General features: G+C 39.7%; 1 protein-coding gene across 50 annotated transcripts in view; it reads left to right on the top strand.

The window, feature by feature from the left end:
* Positions 1-23183, top strand: part of PCM1 (pericentriolar material 1) — a 47877-nt gene extending 24694 nt beyond the window's left edge. For 20 of the 50 annotated variants that reach the window (XM_083629882.1, XM_083629868.1, XM_083629902.1 and 17 more), the window contains 22 exons: positions 213-435; positions 1108-1253; positions 1687-1877; positions 2776-2953; positions 3475-3833; positions 3950-4117; positions 6492-6548; positions 8757-8929; positions 9020-9148; positions 10468-10588; positions 10813-10953; positions 12338-12471; positions 12907-13041; positions 15262-15459; positions 16749-16808; positions 17804-17939; positions 19674-19831; positions 20457-20532; positions 21049-21305; positions 21926-22018; positions 22144-22267; positions 22872-23183. In XM_083629882.1, coding sequence (XP_083486008.1) covers positions 213-435; positions 1108-1253; positions 1687-1877; positions 2776-2953; positions 3475-3833; positions 3950-4117; positions 6492-6548; positions 8757-8929; positions 9020-9148; positions 10468-10588; positions 10813-10953; positions 12338-12471; positions 12907-13041; positions 15262-15459; positions 16749-16808; positions 17804-17939; positions 19674-19831; positions 20457-20532; positions 21049-21305; positions 21926-22018; positions 22144-22267; positions 22872-22897 — 3283 coding nt within the window. In that variant the 3' untranslated portion in view covers positions 22898-23183. The remainder of the gene's footprint in view (positions 1-212; positions 436-1107; positions 1254-1686; positions 1878-2775; positions 2954-3474; positions 3834-3949; positions 4118-6491; positions 6549-8756; positions 8930-9019; positions 9149-10467; positions 10589-10812; positions 10954-12337; positions 12472-12906; positions 13042-15261; positions 15460-16748; positions 16809-17803; positions 17940-19673; positions 19832-20456; positions 20533-21048; positions 21306-21925; positions 22019-22143; positions 22268-22871) is intronic. The other 30 variants (XM_083629870.1, XM_083629907.1, XM_083629905.1 and 27 more) reach the window with 3 other exon arrangements.
* The last annotated feature ends 1791 nt before the right edge of the window (positions 23184-24974 follow it).

Genomic DNA, 24974 nt, shown 5'->3' with positions numbered 1-24974 from the left:
ACACTGTACAAATTAGGTGACTACATCATGTTACCTGCATGGTGTGAAGGGAAAGAAGCATGTTTGCTCTGGACTAGGCTTGTGTTCCTTCAGAACTGAATTGCTTGTTTCTCATTGGCCTCGTAACTGGCTTTTTACTTAATGAATTGCTTTGTTCCAAGAGCACAATTTAGAAATGTGTAATCCCTTGTCGAAACACTCATTGTTCTCAGCTGGAAGAATCCTCGTCCTCTTTCAGCAGATGGAAACTATCGTCCTCTGGCTAAAGCAAGGCAGCAACAGAATATCAGCATGCGGCGGCAAGAAAACCATCGCTGGATGTCTGAGCTTTCTCATGTAGAAGAGAAAGAACAATGGCAAGAGCAGATTAACCAGCTAAAGAAACAGCTTGAATTCAGTGTCAATATTTGTCAGACTTTAATGCAGGATCAACAGGTAGAATGTGAAAGACTTATTTAATTTTCTCTTCTGCATGTTCCCATCCAACAGGCTGGATGTCTCCTACATTTCTGTCCTTCCTGTCTTGTTGATGAGGCAGAATTGAGCCCACCGTTGAAGGGGATTATACTTTGGAGAGGGGGAGACTGCCACTAATTTTAAAGGATTCATTTTTCAGTATTTAAAGGGTGGTTTCCAGCTTCTCATTTCTTCTGAATATGTGACAGAACAAGTCCAGATATATTATCCTTTCTTGATCCTGCTGCTTCTGACTTCCAGTCTGATTATGAGTTGAATTTTTAGACCCATTGAAGTGAACTTCAAGACGAACTTAGGTTCATTGCATAGTTGCAAGTTTATGGAATGATCCCCAAGAAGATGTGTTTTCCTAGATTTTAGAAATAAAATCCTTCTTGTTCTGCAAGACTTTTGGTTAGGGGCTGGGCAGTAAAATATTTTAATGACTAACATTAGCATTTTGTTTTAAAGGTGTGAAGGTTTGTTATTTTATCTTGGCTCAAGATTGTGGAAAGATGGGACAAAGAAGCTTAATGAAAAGTTAATATTCTGTACCCCCTCGCCTCCTTTGGGGGAGGAAGGGCAAGGTAGAAATCTAATAAATAGAATTAATTTTAATGGATCTATATTTTCACATATTTTTCTCTGCAGACTCTCTCCTGCCTGTTGCAGACATTGCTTACTGGCCCTTACAGTGTGTTGCCCAGTAACGTTGCTTCACCACAAGTACACCTTATAATGCATCAGTTAAATCAGTGTTATACTCAACTGACTTGGCAACAAAATAATGTTCAAAGGTATTCATTTCAACTTTATAGATGTCTGTTCCATACATTTGAAAGAAGACAGGCTGTAATGATGCACAAAAATGGTGTCTTATATTTATTGTATTTAAGAAAATACTTGTATTAGACTGTTACGTGTGTGCTCCCGAGTACTCCAGAACCTCAGTGCAAGAAACACATTGTAGTGACATCTTATGTAATATTTAAAAGATAAATTACGTGCCATTTTTATGAACACAATAGAGATGAGACTGTAATGGTCCGACTTGATAATTCTGTGATCATGTTAGAGCTCTGTCATATTTTAACCTTTGTTGAAATTGCTTAGGGACTGAAATTTGGAAACAGATGCATTTCTGCTTACTAGCGTTAGCTTCAAAGACTGATTTGTCCTTGAGTCTTTATTAGTCTGTGTATTTGAAATTCAGATGCCATTATTTCACAGGTTGAAGCAAATGTTAAATGATCTAATGCGCCAGCAAGAGCAACAGCAGACAAGAACAACTACAAAGGAGAAAGACAGCAGGGCTCCACCGCCTCCATCACCAACGATGTTTTGTCCCTTTGGCTTTCCTTCCCAAACAATGAACCTGTTCAGCATGCCTGGGTTCACAAATTTCTCCTCTTTCCCACCAGGTAGGCATTTCCAGAATGGCACAAAATTACTAGCAGCAGGTCTCCATGTGTTTTGCTTCTCTGTTCCCAAGATAAGAGCTTCAAAGCAGCATTTCGTGCCTTCACATTGTTTTACCTTGAAAGCAAACCCTCCCAAGTCTCCGTGAATTTTTCCTCACTAATTTCGTTGTAGCACATTTATTCACAGCATGACTTAAATGTTGTGCCCTCTCTTCAGTCCATCTTCCTAACATGCTTTCCTCAAAACTATGGAGTCTCAGAAGGAAAAAAGTTTTAAAGTCCTTCTTTCACAGTAGGCTAGATAAGCAATAGCATACATGGATGTATCATAATAATATGCATTTATTTCATTGTATATTTTAGACATCATCTGTATATAATAAAATTGAGTTCATTTGAGTTACTCTATTTCCTAAATAATAATGTGAAGCCATTACTCTTTGATAACTGTAGGTAAATACAAGGATTAAAACACCCAAGGATTAAATATAAGCCAGTTATAATTTGCTAGTCCTCACCTAGATGTGGCAACAGTCACCATAGATCTTAAACACATCTATAAAGTAATGCTTTTGGTGGAAGGCAATGTTTATTTAGAACAATGGATACTTTTACTTAATATATACAGTGGTTTTGTTGCCTCTGCCATAATAAGTGACTCAAATCAGGCATAGTTTTCAGTAAATATAGTATAGAAGTTAGAAGTTGTTACGGTTTCTTTCCTAGTCAGTGCACACCTTTGTTGAAATCGTTTTTTTTAAACTTAAGTTATGGGAAAAGATTGGATACAAGCTTGATAGCATTTTTATGGTCGATCATACATCTTTCTTTGTATTTTCTAATATAAATTTTTGAATTGTAGAAGGAGTAATATTTCTGATGTGATTTCTTTCCACAGGTACAAACTTTGGCCCAATGTTTCCATCTGGTTTGGGGGATTTTCCACACAACTGTACAGCTCAGAACAGTGAACACCAGCAGCAACCCATAGAGCCTAACACCACTGGGAAAATGGACTATATGGCATTTCCAAAACCTTTTGAAAGTAATTCTACTGGTGGAGTAGAAAAACCAAGGTACTTGAAGCTTAAATTGAACTTTTGTTTGTGAGCCACACTTTTTATTCGGGCTCAAATTAGAACCTGTCCTTATGAGAGTGATTTAGTTATGAAATTGTATTTTTTGTTGTGCTGATCTCTCTGAAAGCACTTTTTCTTTATAGATCAGCCTATCAAATATCGTGATTTTGGATGAGATTTTGAGGCATAAGCAACCAGTTGTCTTTGCTTAGAGAAACAATCTATTATTGAAGCTCTGATTAGTTGCTGGTTCAAGCTTGTAAAGATCCAATATATTTCTTGAACCAGTTCAGCTTATTTCATTTCCAGAAGGAAAAATAGAAATGATTTCCCTGTATCCAAAGACCAGATCAGACTTTCCCATGCCTACTGAGAAAATATTAGTTGGGACACCTTTGGAACAGCATGGGTTATAGATTTCAAATAATGGTTGTCTGGAAATACACTTCTTACCTTGGAAAACTTCTGATTTTGCCTCTTACCCCATGATTCTGATTCCCCTCCCCCCTCTATTTAAGAGGTCAGTTGCAACCTGAAGAAGAAACAGAGAATAGATCAACTAGGTCAAATGGACACCAAGAAGGAGGAAAAGAAAAACATTTGTTCCTCAAGTCTGGATTTGCAATACCGGTACAAAACGCAGGATGTGGTAATCACAAAAATCAAGCTGGCACGAGCAGGAGGAGAGAATTTGATGAAGAATCTCTGGAGAGCTTTAGTAGTATGCCCGATCCAGTGGATCCAACCACCGTGACTAAAACCTTTAAACCTCGGAAAGCATCTGCACAGGCCAGTCTAGCTTCCAAAGACAAAACGCCAAAGTCCAAGAATAAGAGGAGGAGTGCTTCTCAATTTAAAAACCGATCGAGATCTAATGGTAGGTTCATATGAAACACCCATAATTTGGGGTTATTTATCTTTCTTTCAATAATCTGGGGGCAGGGTGGCTATGGAAAGGGCAAGCTGTAGAAATGGGATCTTTTTTATTTTAAGGTTTTGAAAGTGCCAGTGTTTCCAGTACATGCGAGCCTTACAAGAGCAACAGAAGCAGGCACTCAACTCGGAAGGAAGAAGTTGTCCAAGCAAAGGTGTTCAGTAAAAAGAATCGAGAGCAACTAGAAAAAATAATTAAATACAGTAGATCATCAGAAATGTCCTCAGGTACTTAAAAATAGTTAACAGTTTTTATTTTAAAGTGTACCAATTCAGTGGTTACTTGCATGCTCGAAGAGGAACTGGGAATCTTACTGGGATGGAAATTTTCAGGTAACCCAATTATTACGTTCACATAATTGTTACTTGCTATTTATTTATTTTTTAAACTACACTATGTATAGTGTAGATGTACAGATGGAAATTATTGTATGCTGAAGATCATGCATGGAATTTTAGTCTGCAATCCGAAATATATTTAAATATAATGGCATCTAGTTTCTAGTGACGATGCATAGAACTGAGCCTTTAATGTTAATTTCCCCCTGGGATATTGTAATGGATTGTACCTTCAGAAAGCCTCCTTCAGAGGGTTGGGTTGACCCTGTAGAATAGTGTTGGGGGATAGTGTGAAGGAATTGCAGAGAGGAGGAGGAATAGGACAAAAATGTATTTTGATTTAGATTTTATTGCATTAGCCGTGTGGCCATAGCATGATATACATAGAAATAACAACATAAAATGGGGGTGGGAAGGTAAAGGTAGATATCGTCCTAGGCAAATACTTAAAGGGAGAAAAAAAAGAAAAGAAGAGATAACAGAAGCAACAGAAGATTTAAAACATCGAGTGACCGAATAGTACAGAAACAAAAAGACAAAAAACTGCTGAGGCTGGAGGAGGATCGTTAAAGGGGTCCTTCAGCTCCTCAGATTTGTCCTAGCTCCATTGTCCTTGTACAATAAAGCCACTTGGAACTTCGTTCGATTGTGCAGCGTATCGACTGCAGCTGTGGTGTTAAAAAAGATGTTAGTGAAAATGTATTTTCTCTTCCCCCAAAGCAAGAGCATCTGCGGGATCTCAGCTCCTTCAGTGAACTGAATGGTCTCTTTGGTTTGTGGAAAAGAGACTCTAGATTCAGCCCATTATATTAGTCTTTAATTTTTTTATAATATTTTATTGAAGCTTTGATTCCGTTGCTTTCTTCTTAATAAGAGAGGCTTGGGTAAAAATAAATAGCAACAACAGGTCTAAAACTACAGCTCTCAGTGTTGTTGTTTCTTCACTTTTAAAGGGACGCATTCAGGTATATATTTGATCACTGCTGATTGCAGGTAATATTTGAAATCCAGTTTTGGATATTAGAGAGCATAAACGGAAGGCCCACACATCTCTATTCAAACGTTAAACATATTTGTTAAGCACATTTAATGATTTGCCCGTGGGCTGATTTGGAAATAACACAAAGCCATAGTTTAGCATTGCAAGAATGAGCCTCGCCTCCCGCTTCCCTCCCCTAGTCCTGTGCCGCTAACCAGGAGGCATTCAGAAGCTTTCTCTTCTTCATTTCTGATTAAGCACAACTTGCCATGTAGTCCAAACCCAGACAAGCCGGGTTAATCTTACGGTTAGTGGAAACAAGCTGTAGTTTATGAAGGCTGGTTTCCTTTCAGTAATCCTATTTCTGGTTAACCACAATTTAGAGCTCAGATGACATTCTATAAACTGTCATTAATCTAAAGCTGGAGGAGGAGAATCCAGTCTCCTCATAGTTGTGCCAGTGGAGGAAGCACATGATTGCATGGGGAGGCTGGCCTACTCTTGTAGCACTAAACCATGTTTTAGCATTGCAACTGAATGCCTCCAGTGTCCCTTTTTAACAACGTGGTGTGTGTATATGGGTTTCTTTTTTTTCCTCTGTCTCCCCCTTTTGGGGTTCTTTGAAATCGTGGGAGACCAGTGTGCTCTTGAGACTTGAATCAAGAAGGATCATATTTTTGAATGGTCATATTTTCATGTTGTTTTTATTAGTAAACCAGTTTCAATTATGATCTCATTGAAGCTGTGTACAGGCGTGTCCCCACGTACACGAGGCAGACCGCATATAAGTGTGACGCCCGGAAATAAATAAAAAGAATTAAACTGGAAAAGTGCTAAAATGTCGCAAAAAGAGTGGGAAAACAGCTAGCGATCCCAGAAGCCTTTGCACCCAACTGTGAGGCTTGCAGAGAGGTTTAGATAAAAGTGTTCCCCACTTTGATTTCATGTATACGTGCGATACTCGGGAACGTAACCCCCGCGTAAGTGGAGAGGCGCCTGTACGTGGACATAGAGTGAGCGAGAAATCCAGTGCGCATACTTGAAAAATTCTTTCTGGGATCTTTTCTTTTCCCTCTTTGGAAATTTTTGTGGTAATATGCTTTTCTCAAATCACTCCCCCCCCCCCCCCAAGAGACATGGGATCTCTGGAGATTTGTTTTGTTTTGTTCATTTGGATCACTAAATAGCCTTTCTCCCATTATTTCATTAGACCTTGCTTTTATTTCCGATACACATTTTTGTGTTTATCACTGTCTGTCCTTCCCACCCACCCCTTTCCTGCAGCACATGCTAGGAGAATACTGCAGCAGTCTAACAGAAATGCATGCATAGAAGCACCAGGTAATGCACTTGCTGCTTAGCTTCCAAACTTACCTTACCTTGATTTTCTGGTCTCTTGTCCTAACTAACAAGTAGCTTGCTTATTGAATTAGCAAAAGGTGCACTAATCCAAATGATACCTTTTTTTTTTTTAATCTACTTGCTTTCATGATTAGGTACTTTATTATTACTGAAAGTCATAGCCAACCCTGAACAACCAGTTAAGGCAAAGGTATTCAGCATGGTGCCCTCCAAATGTTTGGGAATACAGTTGGCATCATTTCTGGCCATGCTAGAAGGGGCTGATGGGAGTTGGAGTCCAAAAATATGGAGGACACCATATTGACTATCCTGGAATTAAGCACTTCTGTGTCAGAGGATATGACTTTCGAGCGGAGTTTTGCCCTTGTATCTCTTACGGTTGAAACTAAGAGTGTATTCCTAAATCTTATTTATTTAAATTTAATTTGTATACCACCCTTCATCCAAAGATCACAGGGTGGTTCACAACATAAATATAAAACACAGGAATACATAAAGCAAAAACAAGAATAAAAACAAACCAATAACCCCCACATTTAAAAGAACATATTAATCAGCTAAAGGCCTGGTTGAAGAGACACGTTTTTGCCTGGAACCTAAAGATATATAATGAAGGCCACCTCTTCCCACCATCTAAGAGCATAGACAGCAGAAGTTAGCTATCCCTCTTCAGGAAGGGGCTCTCTGCACCACCAGTGGATCCAGAAGTACCTGTTCGTGTTTTGAGATAGTTGAGGTACAGTACATGAAAATATTTCTACAATCTGCTGTTTGAGCTACTGTTGGACCATAAAGCATGGACAGGTAGCATCACTTGGTTTCTTCCAGGAAAATGAAAGTATTTCTATGTCTACTGTAGATGCTTAATTTCTCACGTGAGTAGGTGAGGTATTGAAAATCCAGCTGTCGTGTCACCATTTATGCTGAGGTGAACATTTCAAAGGTGTGCCCTGCTGGCAGATCAGAGCTGGCAGTGCCCATTGGACTCAAATAAGAGAATTTGCTAGTTGGGAAGAAGTAGAAAAGGGGTGTGAAATGCCACCTGTCCTTTTAGATAAAAGACTGATATTTATTTCTCACCCTTAACGCAAAGCGAAACATCTATAGCTCAGTGGTAGAGCATGTGCTTTGCATCTTAAAGGTCCCAGGTTCAATCCTTGGCGTTCCAGTTAGGGCTGGAAAATACTGAGCTGGAAGGACTAATGATTTGACTTGGTATATTCAGCTCCCTAAGTTCTATATGTTTACTTTTGCCCAAAAGTAAATAGTACATTGTGGTTGCTGAAACTCAAAATTGGATTTTACTATACTTAAATGTGTTCAACTACTTAAGGAGCAAATACAAGGGTCATCCGATACCAAGTGTATTTTGGCATGAGCTGCAATAGCTTCATTAGGTGCATGAAGTGGACAGCGAAACAAAATAGATTTGTTAGGCCATAATCCAAAGAACCTCACAACTAGCTGCATGAGGTCCAAGAGTTGTTTTGGATCCCAGCCATACTTTTAAAGTATCCTATGACCGTGAGTGTTACACTAACACAGCTGCTATTTTGAAAAGTCATCCTTGACTTACACTTAACTAATGACCCGATAGCAAGATGTGCTACTTCAACTATGCTTAGGATGCATTTGAAAACAAAATAGATCTAAAACTGAACCTCAATGAACACATTGTCACCAAATATAGCTTTGTAGCTGTGTGGCAGTAACTGTGGGGTTTCAAGTGAATTCATTGTTGCAATGCATTGTATTAATTATTATGTCAATTACGTTTTGTTGTATTTAGTTCCCTTTCGCAGGGCAAACATTCAATAGATACTTGTTTAGCTCTATAGAATAGAATATGCAGCAGTTCATTTGCACCTGTAAAAGAAGTACACGATGACAAGGACTGTAACTATTGTGTGCAGTATTCCCTTGTGCCCAGGGTCTTTTCCGCTGCCTGTTTATAGCAGCAGCCCCTTCCAATATCGGGAGGCTCTTTAAAAGCAGTTAAGGCACAAGGATCTGCTGCTAGAAGAAAATACCCCTCCTTGCATGAGCAAAACCACTTTCCATCCACTCATGGAGGAGTTGCATCCCATCCATCAGGCGCGTCCTTCTCAAAGCTTGCATGCTGTAACAGGAGATAAATGTCAATGGAGAAGAATAATGGTACTTAATTCATTCTTTTTCTTTCTACAGAAACAGGCAGTGATCTTTCTATGTTCGAAGCTTTGCGAGACACCATTTACTCTGAAGTAGCCACTTTGATATCTCAAAATGAATCTCGCCCTCATTTTCTGATTGAGCTTTTTCATGAGCTCCAGATGCTAAATTCAGACTATTTGAGACAAAGAGCATTGTATGCTTTACAGGTACCTTAATAAAACCATGATTTTTGGACTTGCTTTGTTAAGCAAACATTTTCTTAATGCAATCATTAATGAAACTGTTGCATTGTATAGGATATAGTGACCAGACATGCATCTGAAGAAAATGCAAAAGGAGAGTGTCCCAAACCACTGAACTCTGCAGGTTGGGCAGGATCAAATTCAGAACTTACTCCCAGTGAAAGCCTTGCAACGACGGATGACGTAAGGGTTTTGAAAACTTTGTCTGGGTATTTTAATATAAAATCCAACCTTTTTAAAATGGGTTTTAGATTTCGGCATAAATATATTTGATAATAAAATATGTATGGATTTGAGCCATTAGACTTTGATGTGAAAATATTTATTATGATACAACTCCAAATGGGAATTGTGCAAAAGTAAGAGAGAAATGCAGAGGTAAAGCTTGTTTCTTTTAAGCAATTGTGTAAAGTGATTATGTCCCCTAAATTTTTGTTGTTGACAGTTGGTCTTTCCTGGAGGAGAGGTGATCTCTGGCCAGTTCAATGTCTTTCCACATAGCATTTTTCAACCTTATCATAGTCCTTTTGTATGATCGCTTAATTCTGAGCTCTGTGTACTTTGCTAAGGCTGCAATCCTAAACATGCATTTTAGGGAATATGCCACATTGAACAGTGGGAATTACTTTCAAGGGATGTGGCCTGGGCTTGGCCTTTCCCCAGGTGGGCAAGGCAACAACAGATTAACAGTCTATCTCTACCTAGGGCAGGCAGGACCAACTGTACCATACTAGTCATTAACTTCCATGACTCCCATCTCCAGTTTTTCCCCTACCTTGCCCCATGCACAGTTGATTTCTTCCAGCTTTTATCCTTTCTCATGACTGCTTTTACTCACTTTTTACTCCATTTATTTTCCCCTGAGTTTTCCTTTAAAATAAAAGCAAATATTCCTCAGCTTTCTCTTCTCCTTTTGTTACCTATTACTCCTCATTCAACATAATTCACAAAAATGTTATCTCTGTTGTGTTGTGTTAAGAACAAGTTGTTGTTCTCAAACTGTCAAGTGGTGGGGTTTTTTATTTTTAAAAATGACTTTGTTCTTTGGAGGTTCAACTAGCTGAAGATCTTTATACTGATCCGCTTTAAGAGGACTTAAGTTAGGTCTGCAGTTGCATATTTCAAATTCACCTTTTTGTCAGTTGAGGGTTGTTTTTTAAACGATTTTAAACGATTACTGTCTAAGGAACTACTTATAGAAATTGACAACAGGTAACACCTGCAACATGTTTTCTAGCTTGGAAGGATGAGCCCTTTATTTGGTGAACATCCTCAGAAGAATTTATCAATTAAACTCCCCCCCCCTTTTTTTTTTAATTAAGCTTTAAACCATGTACATGAATCTTTTAGCCCAAGAATTAGCCACTGATGCAAACACTTCAAGGTGATCTGAATTCTTAATTTAAGATCCTGGGTGACAATTTATGAAAACATGAGCGTTTGAGAGTGTTTAGTTATTTGTAGAAGAACAATTGCCAACTTGTTGTTTCCATATTTTGAAGGAGACATTTGAGAAGAACTTTGATGAAGGAGCCTGTAGAGAATGTGAACAACACGATGCAGACAATGGCAGCACTATGTCTACTTCTTCAAATTTTGAACCCTTTGCTACTGATGAGCTGGGTAAGCATAAACCTAGCAGTTGAACAATATACAGCAGTAACTCAAGTACCTTGTTAAATTGCCGCAACTGTTTTCTGTGAATCAGTCCTTCACTGATGCACTTCTTACACATAAAAATAACGATGCTTTCTTCTTGCAGTTTTTATATTTAATCTACACATAATAATGTTTGATTTCCAAAAACTTAAATACATATTGTAAAAGGTTTTGTTGCCAAAATACAGGCAACACTGTGATTCATTTAGATCAGGCACTGGCTCGGATGAGAGAATATGGACGAAAGAAAATGGCAGTTGAAAGTAACGTTGACTCTGAGGATGGATGCTGTAGTAATCCCCATAATGCTTCTGCTTCTAAATTGGAAGGTACGTTTTTGCATTTGTTTATTCATTTATCATAGTTTTGTCCTGCACTTTTTTGAAAGAACAAACACAATCCTACCAGGCAGTCTCCGTGCAGAGAAATGGAGCTGCGTCAAGTAGCTTAACACTGTTCACTGGGCATATAAATGTTTGACAGTGGTTTATAAGCATTTTGTGTAGTATGATAATATGCTCAAGCTGGTCCGCCAAGGCTACTGGGGCACATCCCTTGCAAAGAGAACGTCAAGCAATTTTTAACACACACACCCCTTCCAAATTTCAAAGCACACACACTCTTTCTTGTTCCACATACATATAGCTGCTTAAACTCAAAGGAGTTCTGCAAACTTTTCTGCCATGCCAGCCGGGTCCCTGCAGCGCATCCTAATCCAAAAGTATGCATGTGGCACAGAGGTCCCTAGTGTGTTTCTCTAAACAGAAAAACCATGTGACTGATCAGACTTCCCTTCTAGGCAACCCTGCATGGGAGGTTCCTATTCCAATCTGTTGTTATCAAATCTCAGTATTGGCCTAGTAGGGTTTGCTTGATGGGCAGTCTCAGCATCCTTGTTTTCAATCAAAGGGGTAGCCAACTAGCCATTGCTCACAGCAGAAATGAAACAATAGTCAAGCAACACTTCGATGCTTGCAATTGTATTCTTCCATAAACCTTTGTGGATTAAGAATGATGCATCTGATGAAGTGAACTTTATCCCCCAACGATTATGCCATAAAGATGTATTAGTCTTTAAGGAGCTGGTGCTTTTTGTTGTTTGGCTCAAATTGTAGTGTGGTCTGTGGATTCATTTTTTTTTAAACATTGAGGTTTTTTCATGATTCCCAACCCCCCCCCCCCATTTAAAATCAGAGACAGGCTGAAGGGAGGCTTAATTTTTATTCTTTATCAGTATATATTTTTATCCAGTCCACCTTTCCCCCAAGGAGCTCATGGTGGCTTTTATAAAGTCTCCTATTCCTCATGGTATCCTTACATCAACCCTGTGATGTAGCTTAGTCTGAGAGACAGTATGTGACCCAAGGTAACACTGATTTAAACCTTTGTCTCCCAATTCCTGGTCCACTTAATATCCTTCCACTGTAGTTCACATCCTGGAATAAAAGATGTAGAAGTGAATAAGCTGTGGGAAGGGAATAATCTTTTCCCATAGGTCTGGAAATTCGTGGCACTTTTAAGACTCTGCGATTCAGGCTGCAATCCTGTCCATACTTAGCAGGGAGCAGTCCCTGTAGAATGTCAGTGTTCAGCTTATTTGGCATAAATTTGTAGTCCTTATATAATCAAAGTGCCAGAGTTTGTGACCTGTATTGAAACGGCAGCTTTATGAAAAGAACATTGATTTGAATATATATTTTTCTCTCTTTAAAGGTTCAGATACGGCTGAAAGCCATTGTGCAGCACAGTCTACTGAAGCGCCTGCCGTTCCTTGTCCTCGAATAGATACCCAGCAGCTTGACCGGCAAATCAAAGCTATTATGAAAGAGGTTATCCCATTTCTGAGGGTAATCAAAATTATATCAGTAAACAGAGCTCTCTCTGAAGCCATCTTTACAGAAAGCTATAGGTTTTTCCTTTTGACTTGATCGGTAGAATCAGAGGCCTTTACCTTGTTCTCTTCTCTAACAATAAAAGTTTTCTTCCAAGGAGTGCAGAGTTTTGATTAGCTGTAGTCCTGCCTTTGTGCAAAGTTTGGTGATAGAGCAGTTAATATTTTATTTACATGCTCTGAACTCTTTATCGTGCATGTACTGGTAAGCTGCCTTACGGTCCCTTAGCTGTAAGCAAATTTCTGCATTGCTGTTCTGGGAAATCAGTTGGCATACTTGCCATTCATGTCACTCACCTTTTCTGTGAAGAAAAATAAGACCTCTCAAAGAAGGATCTTTATCTTTGTATATGTTTTCATTAAGAATGATCTGCTTTTCAACTCTTGCCAGGAACACATGGATGAAGTATGTTCTTCTCAGCTCTTGACCTCAGTAAGGCGTATGGTCTTAACCCTTACTCAACAAAACGATGAAAGCAAAGAATTTGTGAAGATCTTTCATAAGCAACTTCGTAGCATTTTGCAGGTTCGTATATGTGTTTTCCTTTAAGCTTCATTTCCACAATCACTATAATTATGGGAAAACCATGATGTGTTTAGTTTGGCTTGCCATTTTGGTGTGAATATGCCTCTATAATACGGTTTTGCCGCTGAGTCATTTGGCTGCAGAGAGCCTGAGCTACAGACTTTTGAAAAGTAATATAAGAGTTGCTGCACCTTAAATACTTGAGCAACTCAGTTCTAAAGTCTGGAAAATACAACCTGTAGCAGATATCTAACTGAATAAATGGCAAGAGTTAAAATGTAGCAGTTTATTCCTGGAACATTTCAAGTATGTCTTTGCTTTTAATATATAGCAGTTGCATTTTAAAAACTATTTTGAGGGGGATTATTTTTATGTTGCTTCAAATAGGGAACTAACAAAGGAAGCATCATGCTATCTTGCAGCCCCCCTTTGTTTCAGTAAAGCTTATGCAGGAGAATTTGTTCAATAGTACCCTCTTTGCTGGATTTCCAAAAGCTGGCACACTAACACATTTACAGTATTACAGAGCCTATGTTAAGGGTAAGGTGGGTGAATCACATACTGCTGTTATAACAAGAAATGTGTGTGTAGTTCAGTTAGATGTGTATAGTTAGAAAATGGTTCCACTGATTAATTTTGAATCTTTTTTTTTTAATCATTTTTATTAGTTTTCCAATAAAAACATCCAATTAACAAATCCAATTAAAAATAATAAAATAAAATAAAAAACAGCCAAATTACAATCCAAATTATTAAGTATTAATTTTTTCTGGGCTTCCCATAGTCTGGACCTCTGAAGTATATCTCCAATATTTTCATATCTGCCTTCTTGTTGTTCTCATATTTTAAGTCCAAGCTTAAACACCAGGGACTTTGGAATTCTGCAGATTTTTTCTCAGTCTTCTTTGGTCCAGACTATGTCTGTTTGTTGTCCAAATCTAATTACAGTGGTACCTCGGGTTACATACGCTTCAGGTTACATACGCTTCAGGTTACAGACTCCGCTAACCCAGAAATAGTACCTTTGCTTCAGGATGAGAACAGAAATCGTGCTCCGGCGGCGCAGCAGCAGGAGGAGGCCCCATTAGCTAATGTGGTGCTTCAGGTTAAGAACAGTTTCGGGTTAAGAACGGACCTCTGGAACGAATAAACTACTTAACCTGAGGTACCACTGTATTTTATCAAACCAGTATTTCCAGCTTGTGAGAGTGACTTCGGAGAGTGCCAGCTGTGCCGTGCTCTGGGACCTAACGTCCTGCCACTTTCACCTTTATGCCAGCTGACAATCTTGGACGATCTGTGGGTCTATGAGACAGTCCTCCCCCACCCTGGGGAGTCTGCCAGGGCTAATTACCCCCATATCAACCCTGAATTACCTGCATGGCTGAGGTCCAATTATGTGGGAGTCAGCCATTTCTCACCGCCGGAAACAGGAAGCCTCATCTGATTGATTTTGAATCTTGGCAGTGTAGGAGAAGACTGAGTTAGTTCAAATTAATCAGTGTGGCATGGATCACCTTCCTCTCCAACATTGCCAAGTTTCAAAAACAATCACTGGAACCATTATCTAACTATACATCATGTTGTTGTTGTTGTTGTTGTTGTTGTTGTTGTTGTTGTTGTTGTTGTTGTTGTTTTGTTATTATTATTATTATTTTATTATTAATTAAATTTATATACCACCCTATACCTGGAGGTCTCAGGGCAGTTCACAAAACAAGATTAACATAGCACTTCCCTCCTTTCTGATTTCTTGTTATAATGTTGGAATGCGATTCAGCTGACTTACCCTTAATAGTGTTGCAAGTCAACTGTCTGTTAGAAAGACAAAGGCCATAGTTTTGTCTGAGAAGCAGAAGCTAAAAGGAAGCAGGCTAGGGAGATGAGAAAAGAGTCGTGCTTTATTTCTGCTGGGATCCATGGGAGAAGCAAGACCTCCTGGGAGTGTTACTTCTGTGAGACCCTCCGCTGTAGGCTCAGGTTGTATATATGTGTAACTAAACCATATATCATAAGGACACCACAGTCTCCGCTGTTCCTCATTCAACCCTGAGTAAGTGCCAGGAAACCCTGGAATCTAGTACACATATATTGGTGTACAATATATAGTGGTTGTGAGGTTAAAGTTGAATAACCCTGTATATGCCTCCCTGATTATTATTTTTTAGGGGGATGATGAGTGACCTGTAAACGTACTAAAATGTTTTCTTTTTTTGGCAGGATTCACTGGCAAAATTTGCTGGTAAAAAATTGAAGGATTGTGGGGAGGATCTTCTTGTGGAGATTTCTGAAGTCTTGTTCAATGAATTAGCCTTCTTTAAGCTCATGCAAGACTTGGACAACAACAGCCTGACAGTAAAGCAAAGAGGCAAAAGGAAAATGGAAGCAGATGGAATGATGCAGTCCTATGCTAAAGAGGTTTTTATCATATTTTAAATTTGAGTGATTTCCCCCCAGGAAACGGTGCAATATAAGATTTCTTTTTTAATTTCTAAATAGGGTCAGCTGTGCTGCTTCCTACCGCAGTAGAATTTGTTTGAATTGTATCTGTAGTTACTTAGAGGTGATGTTTAAATTGTTGAAAAGTTTATTGTACGCCATGCCTTTTTGTATCAGTACAAATATGACTGAGTTTTCCTTAGGAGTTTATGTATAGTTGAGTAGTAACTCAGCCTTTAAATTAGACTGTCACTCGCCATATCTTTTAACTGTCGAAAGTACTCTGGAAACTTGCTGTTCACGGATATTGGGGAATGACATTTCTTGTTTGATCCCTTTATCTTCAAACTTGGTTGTGATTTATAAGACTACTTGTGTTGGGCATAACACAAAGGAACATTGTCTCTCCTTGGAGCTGTGAAGTGTCTGGTGCCAAGCAGGGTGACTGAGCTTATTGTTTGAAGGCCTAGCTACCAAAAGCCCTGCAAATTATTCACATCAAAATGTGAATTGAACCTCACATTAGAAGTTAAAAGAATCGTCAGCGTAACTTTAATTTGCATAACTACACAATAAATCACCAGGATTATATTTACTTAGTGCAAGTACAAACCCATAAAGAACTTCGATTCTCTTCCATTCTGATTAAAAACCCATATTTAAATTATCCACTTTGATAGAGCTGCACAATGTTAATTGTGTGCAATGTCACAGCATTGCTAAAACCCAAATAGGAACAATTGTAACACTTTATTTAGAACCTACTGAAAATCCTGGATCTGTGAATTCAGTGAATCCTTGTGCTTGGGCTCAGAAGTAAATCAAGCCCAAAAGGTGGGGCATGAGAAAGAGAAGGCTTTCTCGGTAGACTCCATAGGAGAAGACTTATCTGCTGTATGTTGTAATCTTTTATTTGGGATAGGCTTTACAGATTAGGTTAATTCATTCCAAGTGCAAAAGCTGGCCTGTTGCATCAAACAGAGTTTCCCAAACTTGGGTCTCCAGCTGTTGTTGAACTACAACTTCCATAATCCCTAGCTAGCAGGACCATTGGTAGTCTAAAATTGTAGTCCAGAAACAGTTGGAGACCTAAATTCAGGAAGCCCTACATCAAAGTATACTGGGACAAAGAAGCAACAGCCACTTTCATTACTAGTAACCAAACTGGTTTCCTTAGATTTAATTTAATCTCTTTCTTGACTAGCTGATTGCTTGTTTTGTTTGATTTTCAACAGAAAACAATAAACTTTCCATTCTTTGCTGTCTAGGCAAAAAGAGCACTGGAAGGAGGAGCTTGTTCATCCAATGAAGATATAGATGAAGACAAAGTAAGACATTCTTTAAAACAATTGGGAAGGGAAAGGCCTGCCTTCAAATCTCCTTCTAAATACAATATTAATCATTTGTTGAAAAATGATCATTTTTCTAGCCACCTTCATTTCACTCAAATAGTGAGAAGCAAGATCGTTGGAGGAATTATTCAGCAAAAATTATGCTCCTAACTTTCCGTGAGCAGAATTCCACTCAAAGGATATTTCAGCTGGTGGAAAGGGGATGTTTGACTTTTCGCTAATTCCCTTTTCCCCATGGTGGTCCCCTCCAAAAATCTGCTCAAGAAGGTTGGGAAACACTATGGAAGCATGCCACTGGGGACTGCAGAGGGAAATTAAATATCTCCCTCTACCTTTTAAAAGTTGGGAGTGTCCTTTGGATTGGATTGATCCAGCAGAGGGTCTACTCTGGTGGAAGGGGTGTAGCTGTAATTTTTTCTACTCCTCCCTCCCCTCCTGCCCCCAACACCACCTCTTGTGCTGTAGCAGAAGGTTTGTAGCAGATTTGTGAAGTCTGGGGGATGTAGAGGCAGTGGTGAATTGACAGAATTCTGTCAGTCCAACTTACTGTCTATCACTGATAGTGTCCCCTAAGGCATTGGCCCACTCAGTGTATAATACACAATGAGCAGAAAATGACATTTGGGTCTCTGTTTATTTTCCTTTTCAATGGCATGGAGCAGCAAGAAAATTGGATCTAAACATTAACAGCCTACACAGTGCCTCCTTGGAAGCTCACAAACGGGGCATGAGGTTGCTGCACAACCTCTTCCAAAAGAAAACAGTTTAGGTGTTTGAGTTCACAAAACATCTATTTGTCCAGGTTTCTTCTCCTTAGTCTTAGTGGTGTTTTTGACTTAATAAAATTCTGTTGTAGCATTACTCCGTCCAGTAAACAATATGAGATGTGCACTCATTTATGTCTACTGTAAATTAAATATGAAAGCTGTAACTTTGACATTCCAGGTAAGATTCACTTTCTTTATGTCTAGGACAAAGATGAAACTGAAACCATTAAGCAAGCTCATGAACCTGCAATATTCAACAACAGGGAAGTCCCAAGAAGTACAAGATCAGATGCTTCTGACCAGGAAGAAGAAGAGAGTGAAAATTGTCCAGTATCCATAAGTAAGCAGTATTCATTGCTTTGATAAGCAGCTTCACACAACAGTGTTGTAGCTTTATATCAGCCATTACCAACCCATCACCCTCCAAATGTTTGGGGGAAACTCCCATCTGAGCTGCATGGGACTGATGAGAGTTGTAGTCCCAAACATTTGAAAAGTACCAGGTTGGCAAAATCACCAGATGTATGTCTTCCAATGCAACATGTCTTCAGATAAAAAAATTCCTTATTGGATTGGCCTATTTGTGAGTCAAACTGAGACAGTAGCCTCAGGAGGCAGGTAAGGCTGTGTGTTTCTAGAAAATTGGATCTCCGCCTTCCAGGGTCCCCTGCTGTCTGGTATTTCTGCAGGCCAAGGCATGTAGCAGCTTCACATGGGCAGCAGCGTCCTGCTGACGCAAGACTTCTGAACGCTCTGCACTGCCACCGCTTTGCCTTGCTCTAAGAAAGCTGAAGGGGAGTTTTTCCTCCCAGCAGTGCATTTACAGGAGGTGGCTAGAAGACCATCTGTGCTGTTTTTGCTCCAGTGCAGCAGAACCCAAAATATTAAGTTGCAAAACTCCCAACCCCAAGACAAAGAAGTGGCATGGTGGTAGTATAGACAGCCTCTCGGCCACCTCACCCAGAATGCATCTCTCTGAAGAAGAATTTCTCTTCCTTGACCCGTTTTGGAGTGTGTCAGGAAAGAGAGCAGAACAGGAGTTACGCACTGTTGTTGCTATAGGCAGAGGTTAATGGGAGAGAGAAAAGAAGGAAGAGGGGCTGTTGCAGGCTAGAATAAAAGGATTACAAGGAATGATGTCCACAGCAGCCTTTTACTTCTGTATCTCCCTATGGAAAGAAAAGCAAGGTGCTCATTAGTTTTAAAAGCAGCTTGGACTAAATAGAAAGAGCCTCAGGTCGGTTCCCTTTTCTTTTGTGGTCCTCGATGGCATTTGGATGACTGGCTTGGTTCCTGTGGATGCTTACGTTAGGAGTAAGCCGCACTGAATATCGTAGGATTTATTTCAGAGGAAACACGCATTGGACTGCTGTTAAATGTCCCATCTACAGTGCACAACATGCCTCACATTCTCAGTTTTTCACATCTAAAAGTATTTTCTATTATAATTATCACAGCAGCCTAAATCCAACACAGAGCTAAGCTTGCTTAAGTCCATTGAAATCAGTAGACTTCAGCATGACTGATTTTGTGTTGGTTTAGGTCAGTGTGGTCTCTAGCGGTAAGAGGTGCAGAAAAGATGACCAGAATCCAAAGACCCACAGAACTGGTTCTGTACACTAAAGTTATTTTGAAACTAGCCAGACCAGGGGTCCCCAAACTAAGGCTCGCAGGCCAGGTAAGGCCTGAAGGACTCGTTTATCCGGCCCGCAGCAACCCCCGCCGCCCACTCTTACCGGTGCTGTGCTGCACGGCTGCCCACTTCTGGGTCGGAGGAGCACTGGAAATAGCTTGTGCGCAAGCGTTATTTCCGGTGCACATCCAGGTCGGAGGAGGCCCGTGCACATGCGCACAAGCTATTTCCAGTGCTCCTCCAACCCAGAAGTGTGCCGGAAATAGCGTATGGGCATGCGCCCTCTGGCCTGCCACATGATCAGCGCTGAAGACACCGGCCCAAGTTTGGAGCGCATGGAGCGCTTTTTATTCAAAAGAGAAATCCTCCAAAATATCACTAGGCATGCCCACATACTGCATTTTGCTATATGTTTCAAAACTTAATTTCACTTAACTTTAGGCTTGTCTAAAGCAGAAACCCAGGCTTTAACTAATTATGGAAGTGGGGAAGATGAAAACGAAGATGAAGAAATAGATGAATTTGAAGAAGGACCTGTGGATGTCCAGACTTCCCTCCAAGCAAACAATGAAACTACAGCTGAAAATGAACAAGAGCAGGTATTGTGATTGATGAAGCACAGTGAATTTCAATGATGTATTTCTTCAAAATACCAACTTGTGGGGTGTTTTGTTTTATAAAGAGCTAAGTTGGGATTGATCAGTTTTCCTTACTTTCAGTATCATCATTCTGATATCCTCAGTGACCTATATTTGCTGAATATCATTTGGAAAACTTGGCTCATGACATAGTTGTTAAAATCCATTTGAACAGTCTATTGTACAATGGAAAGATTTATTAACCTGCTTAACTGGATAAAAATTCACAAAACTTGTACATTTGTCTAAAGGTGGGAGACTTGGAGATCCAAATCAGCTAAAGATGGGGAAGAAGGTGGTGGCTTTATGAATTAATCAAAGCCGTATATAAAAAATCAAAATGGAATGTGTTGAGGATGTTAATGAATAAATATTTCAGTGTTTACTCAGCAGGATGTAGTGGGAAACAATTTAATTTCAAAAAATTCTAGATTTAAAAGTGCAAGAAATGGTATTCCTATTGACTGGATAATTTAACTTGCCAACACAAGTCATTGCAGAAAACCCTGGAGCTTTATGTGCTTATAAATATTTAAACCCTCACACTTTTACCATCTTGATCAGCTTAAACATCATTTCCTCACAGGTTTTGCAACCCAAACCGGAGAGTCCAAATGGTTGCCAGATGTTGCCTACTGAGGACAAATCTGGAACTGATAACGGTAAAATGATTTTTAAGAGAAACTGATTTATCTGCAATTTTTGAAGAAAGAAATGTGGGGAATGAGAACATTTCAAACTACTGTGGCCGTGTTCATAACTATACTATGTTGTAAGATCTATTCCGCTGTTGCCAAGATAGGATGAGCCTGAAGTTCACAGGTGAAATAATTAAAAGGAATGCTTTTTCTTAAGCTGACTAATAATATTTCACTCAAGTGCTATTGCAACAGATATAAAACCTGCTTCTTTTCAGAAGTTCTAACTTAATGAATAGTTTGTGCTGATGAAGATAAAGGATAACAGACAGCAAAGGCAATTACATATTCTGGGCAGATGTCTGGAGTCTCAGTGCTTGTAAGATGTAGCATTCCTGCCTTGGGAGAAACTTGAGTAATGTTCACATGATCTAAGCTAGGTTCAGCTCCTTTAAAACAACAAGAGGGGTTGAATCACTAAATTGGAAGGGGAGGGAGAAGAGAAGATGCAGTAAAAAGTTTTGTGTGTTTGCTTTTTAGGTGACCAGGATTTACCTGCTGCTGTGCCTCAGTATCTGAATGTATTAGAAGATCAGCAACCTTCAGCTGCAAGAGGTGCCGAAGATCTTAATGCCAGTGCTGCATTAACATCTGAAGAGCCAGACTCTTCATTAGCAGTCAATGAAAGCCAGGCGTTGGACACACTACATGGGGAAACCAAATCTTCATCAGGAACTCCTGAAAGCTCTGTGGTTGGCAGTCCCAATACAGAGTCTCCCGTATTAGTGAATGAATATGTATGTATTACTCGACATCAGGTGCCGTTTTGTCATTTCTTTACAATATAAGCTTATCTAACTTGTGTAACAAAGTGGATCAGAGAGTGCTCAGTCTTTGGAGCTTCACAAAGGTGTGTTGCTTAGTAGGCAAGACGGGATAGTTTAAAAGCTGTAATAGATTTTACAGATGCATTTGTGCATGGCTCTAAATTGCTTTGGAATGCAGTTTTGCCTAAAAAGCATTGTAAAAGCTAAAACCTTTTCCACCCTGCCATTTTATTTTTAGCATCTGTTCTTGCTGCTCAGAACATGGAGGCAAGAAGGAGGGTGCACATAATTCCCCCCCCCCCATTCCCATAGGGAAATAGAGGTTGGCTCCATAGTGCCCACCTAAGCCCTTTTGCTCAGACCATAGCTGTCAACTTTCCCCTTTTCTTGCGAGGAATCCTATTCGGAATAAGGGAATTTCCCGTTAAAAAAGGGAAACGTTGACAGCTATGGCTCAGACCAGTTCCTGCACTCAAAAGAGCAGGATTTCCCACCTTTAAAAAACCAAAAACTATGACCTTGATTGGTGTGGTTTTAAACTTTTCATGGAAATCCAAATTACAAGACAGTTTAAAATATTCTGCCAACAGGAAACTGGCTCTGGAAACGTCAGTCAGAAATCAGATGAAGATGACTTCGTAAAAGTTGAAAACTTGCCCCTTAAACTTGCAGTCTACTCAGAGGTACGTTGCTTGAAATTCATCTTATTGAGAGGTGTACAAAACAAAGATTTTATTTAATGTATCACTCACAGGAAGTGAGCAATGAACAGTAATTTTTGAAAATTAACGCGTTAATCTGTTTCCAGGAAGAGTTAATGAAAAAAATGGTGGCAGAGGCTCAGTCCAACAGTATCACTGAAGAAATACTCTCTGGTGCAGAAAGTCATGGTGAAGAATTAGTAGGAGATCCTCAAATGCTGAAGGAACCTGGTGAGAATCTTCAGCTTCCTTCCACATGCTTGTCTATCCTTGCATGGCTCAACTCCTTTTATTTATCTTAAGCTTGCTAGTCGTAATTCACTCAAGTGCTGTTGCATAAAACTTGATGTGAGTTCAAGTAGTAGGTTCAAGTGGATTCAAGTAGGCTTGGAAAAGGAGGGATCAAGATTCGGCAGTTCACTTTATGTTCAAACTTGTGACATTTTGACTATTAGTTGAGGCATGGGGAGATATTTATATCCATTATGCTAATTTAGCTTGCTCTGATCCTGTATAGGCGAGAGTTGGACAGTACCCTCTCTGGTCCCTTTCTTCTGTTCTGCAATTTTATTGTGGGGTCCAGAATGCTACGGGTGCTGCCCCACTAATTTCAGCAGGCTAAATGTGGTTAAATAGAGGTCTTCTCAGATGAATGGGAAAGGGTGAGCAGAAGCATATTATAAAGTGCATCTGGGACACTCACTGAACTGGTCATATTATCTGTGCTGACTATAGTCTGCAAAGTGCTGAGGGAAGCCCTGACCAAACATTTATTTTTTAAAAATGTATTATTTTATTGTTTCTGAACAATGATCAGTGTTTTCTCTTTTTACAGAGACTACAGGAGCCCAAAGTGCATGAAAATGACATCCAGGGCTCTTTCTTGGCCTATTTCATCTGCAGTTGCATCTAGAAAATTGCTACTAAACTTCATGTGTTCTAATCTGTACAAAAAATGTAAATTAGTTTTTCACACATTGCCTTTTAGAATAGGCATGCTAACTCCGCCCCCCCATAAAGTCTAAACAGCTAAAACTGAGTTTTCAGTCTGGCTGCACAGTTCGTTTCTGTCTTGTCTTTTTTAAAAGAAATTTTATTGTGATTTTAGCAATTTTAAAATGTAGTTTTAAATAAAGTTTGACTTGTACGTAGGTGTGGATATGACGCTCTGTGAACAGACAGGTGTTAAAAGATTTAAGGAGATAAGCGGTATTGAATCATTTCTTTTACTTCATTGCTGCAGTTTATTAAGTGTAAAACTTCCTTTTTTCACAGGACCAAAGTAGTGGGTTGGATGCAGAAGTGTCATCCTGCATACAGAAATAATCTTCCAGTCATGGAATAACTCTTGAGTTAGAGCAGGGGCCAGGAATCTTCGATCCCAATTCAATTCAGTGTGCCAGTTTAAATTTTTCTGTCCATGCCAAATCCATGATGGGGATGAAAATTACACACACCCTCACCTATCAGATTGATCGAGTGGGGATGGATGTGTGATGAACCCCTTGCCTCAACAAAACCAGATTTTTCGATGGACTTGTCAAGGGTCCAGGACAAAACCAACCCCAAAGCTGTCAATCTTTTTTTCTCTTTACAAAAAAAAGGACTTTCGACAACTTTGGGGTTGGTTTTACTTTTTTGAAAGATGGCAACCCTAAAATGCAGTAGGTAGGGCAGTGGGAATTCAACAGGTGCAGCCACGCATCTGGATGGAATGGGCGTGTCCATCATCCGAAAGTCCTTTTTTTTTTTTTGTAAAAAGAAAAAGAAGATTGACAACTGTGGGTTTCGTCTAAAAAAGAAAAAAAAAAGCTTGACAGCTTTGGGGTTGGTTTTACTCTTTTGAAAGATGGTAACCCTAAAACACTGTTTGGTCCGATCAGGCAGGACTCTGACGTTCAACGTCCTGTTCTCGCGGTGGGGCAAGGCTGCTCTCCCAACCTATGATTCCCTATAACCGCTATTCAGAGGCATTCTACCTACCTCACTGGAGACTAGTGCATAGCCTTATCATCCATGAATTTGTCTAAACCCCTTTAAAAGCCATCCAGAATCTCGACCATCTCTGCATCTAATGATCGCAAATTCCCAGTTTATTCATTTTGTCTGTCTGGAACCTGACGGCATTCAGCTTCAAAATTCTGTAAACATCAGATTTGATACTGTAAAGCATGGACCTACATGTTGACTCCATCTACAATGAGCCTCAGGCAGCATGGCTGATGATCAAGGATTATAAGACTTGTAGTTCAGCGCAGGGTTGCATGTTTCTCAGCCTTATTTTACAGGTACAATGCAGTCTAGGGTCAGCCCTATTTTTAGCTATGCAGATTATATGAACCACCTATGCAGACCAGCTGCTTGCTGTTGATCCTGCTAGTTTGCCTTAGGAAAGCAAGTTGTAGATGGGTTTGCCCCTCTTCTGCCATGTATCCTAAAGGATTTTGGGTGGATAAGATATTACTCAAGCAGAATAATGAGTCACTTGGGAATTAAAGGATAGATGGGAGAAACCCTTAGCCAAAAGTCTTAAGAGCAATACTACTATGCCCTGAGGGCCTATGCAGTGCAAGATATTCATGAAATTAATTACAGTGGGAAGAAGCCTTTCAAGTGGTCAGATAAGAAAAACAGGAGGATTTGGTGGTGGTGGTGGTGTCAGCTTTTTTCCAGTCCAGGGGCCATGTTGCCTCATGGGCTGCATGTTCATGATGGGCAAGACCGGGAGCCCAGAGTGGAGCAGTAGATGTGACTGTTTCAGCCAAACAAAAGTTGAGACGTTTCTATACCTCTCCATCCAAGCAAGAGGAATTGTCACAGTTCAAGGACACCTTTCAACTAGGCAAAAGTAGTCATGGAGGGCACATAGAGCCAAGTTCGTTGCCACTGTTATTTGAAACCCAATATGTAGGTTTTTCACTACAGTGGGACCTCGGAC

Source organism: Podarcis filfolensis (genome assembly GCF_964270895.1).
Source record: "Podarcis filfolensis genome assembly, chromosome: 9".
Taxonomy (NCBI): Eukaryota; Metazoa; Chordata; class Lepidosauria; order Squamata; family Lacertidae; genus Podarcis; species Podarcis filfolensis.
The sequence above is the reverse complement of the archived record's forward strand: the minus strand, read 5'-3'. Positions and strand labels throughout refer to the sequence as shown.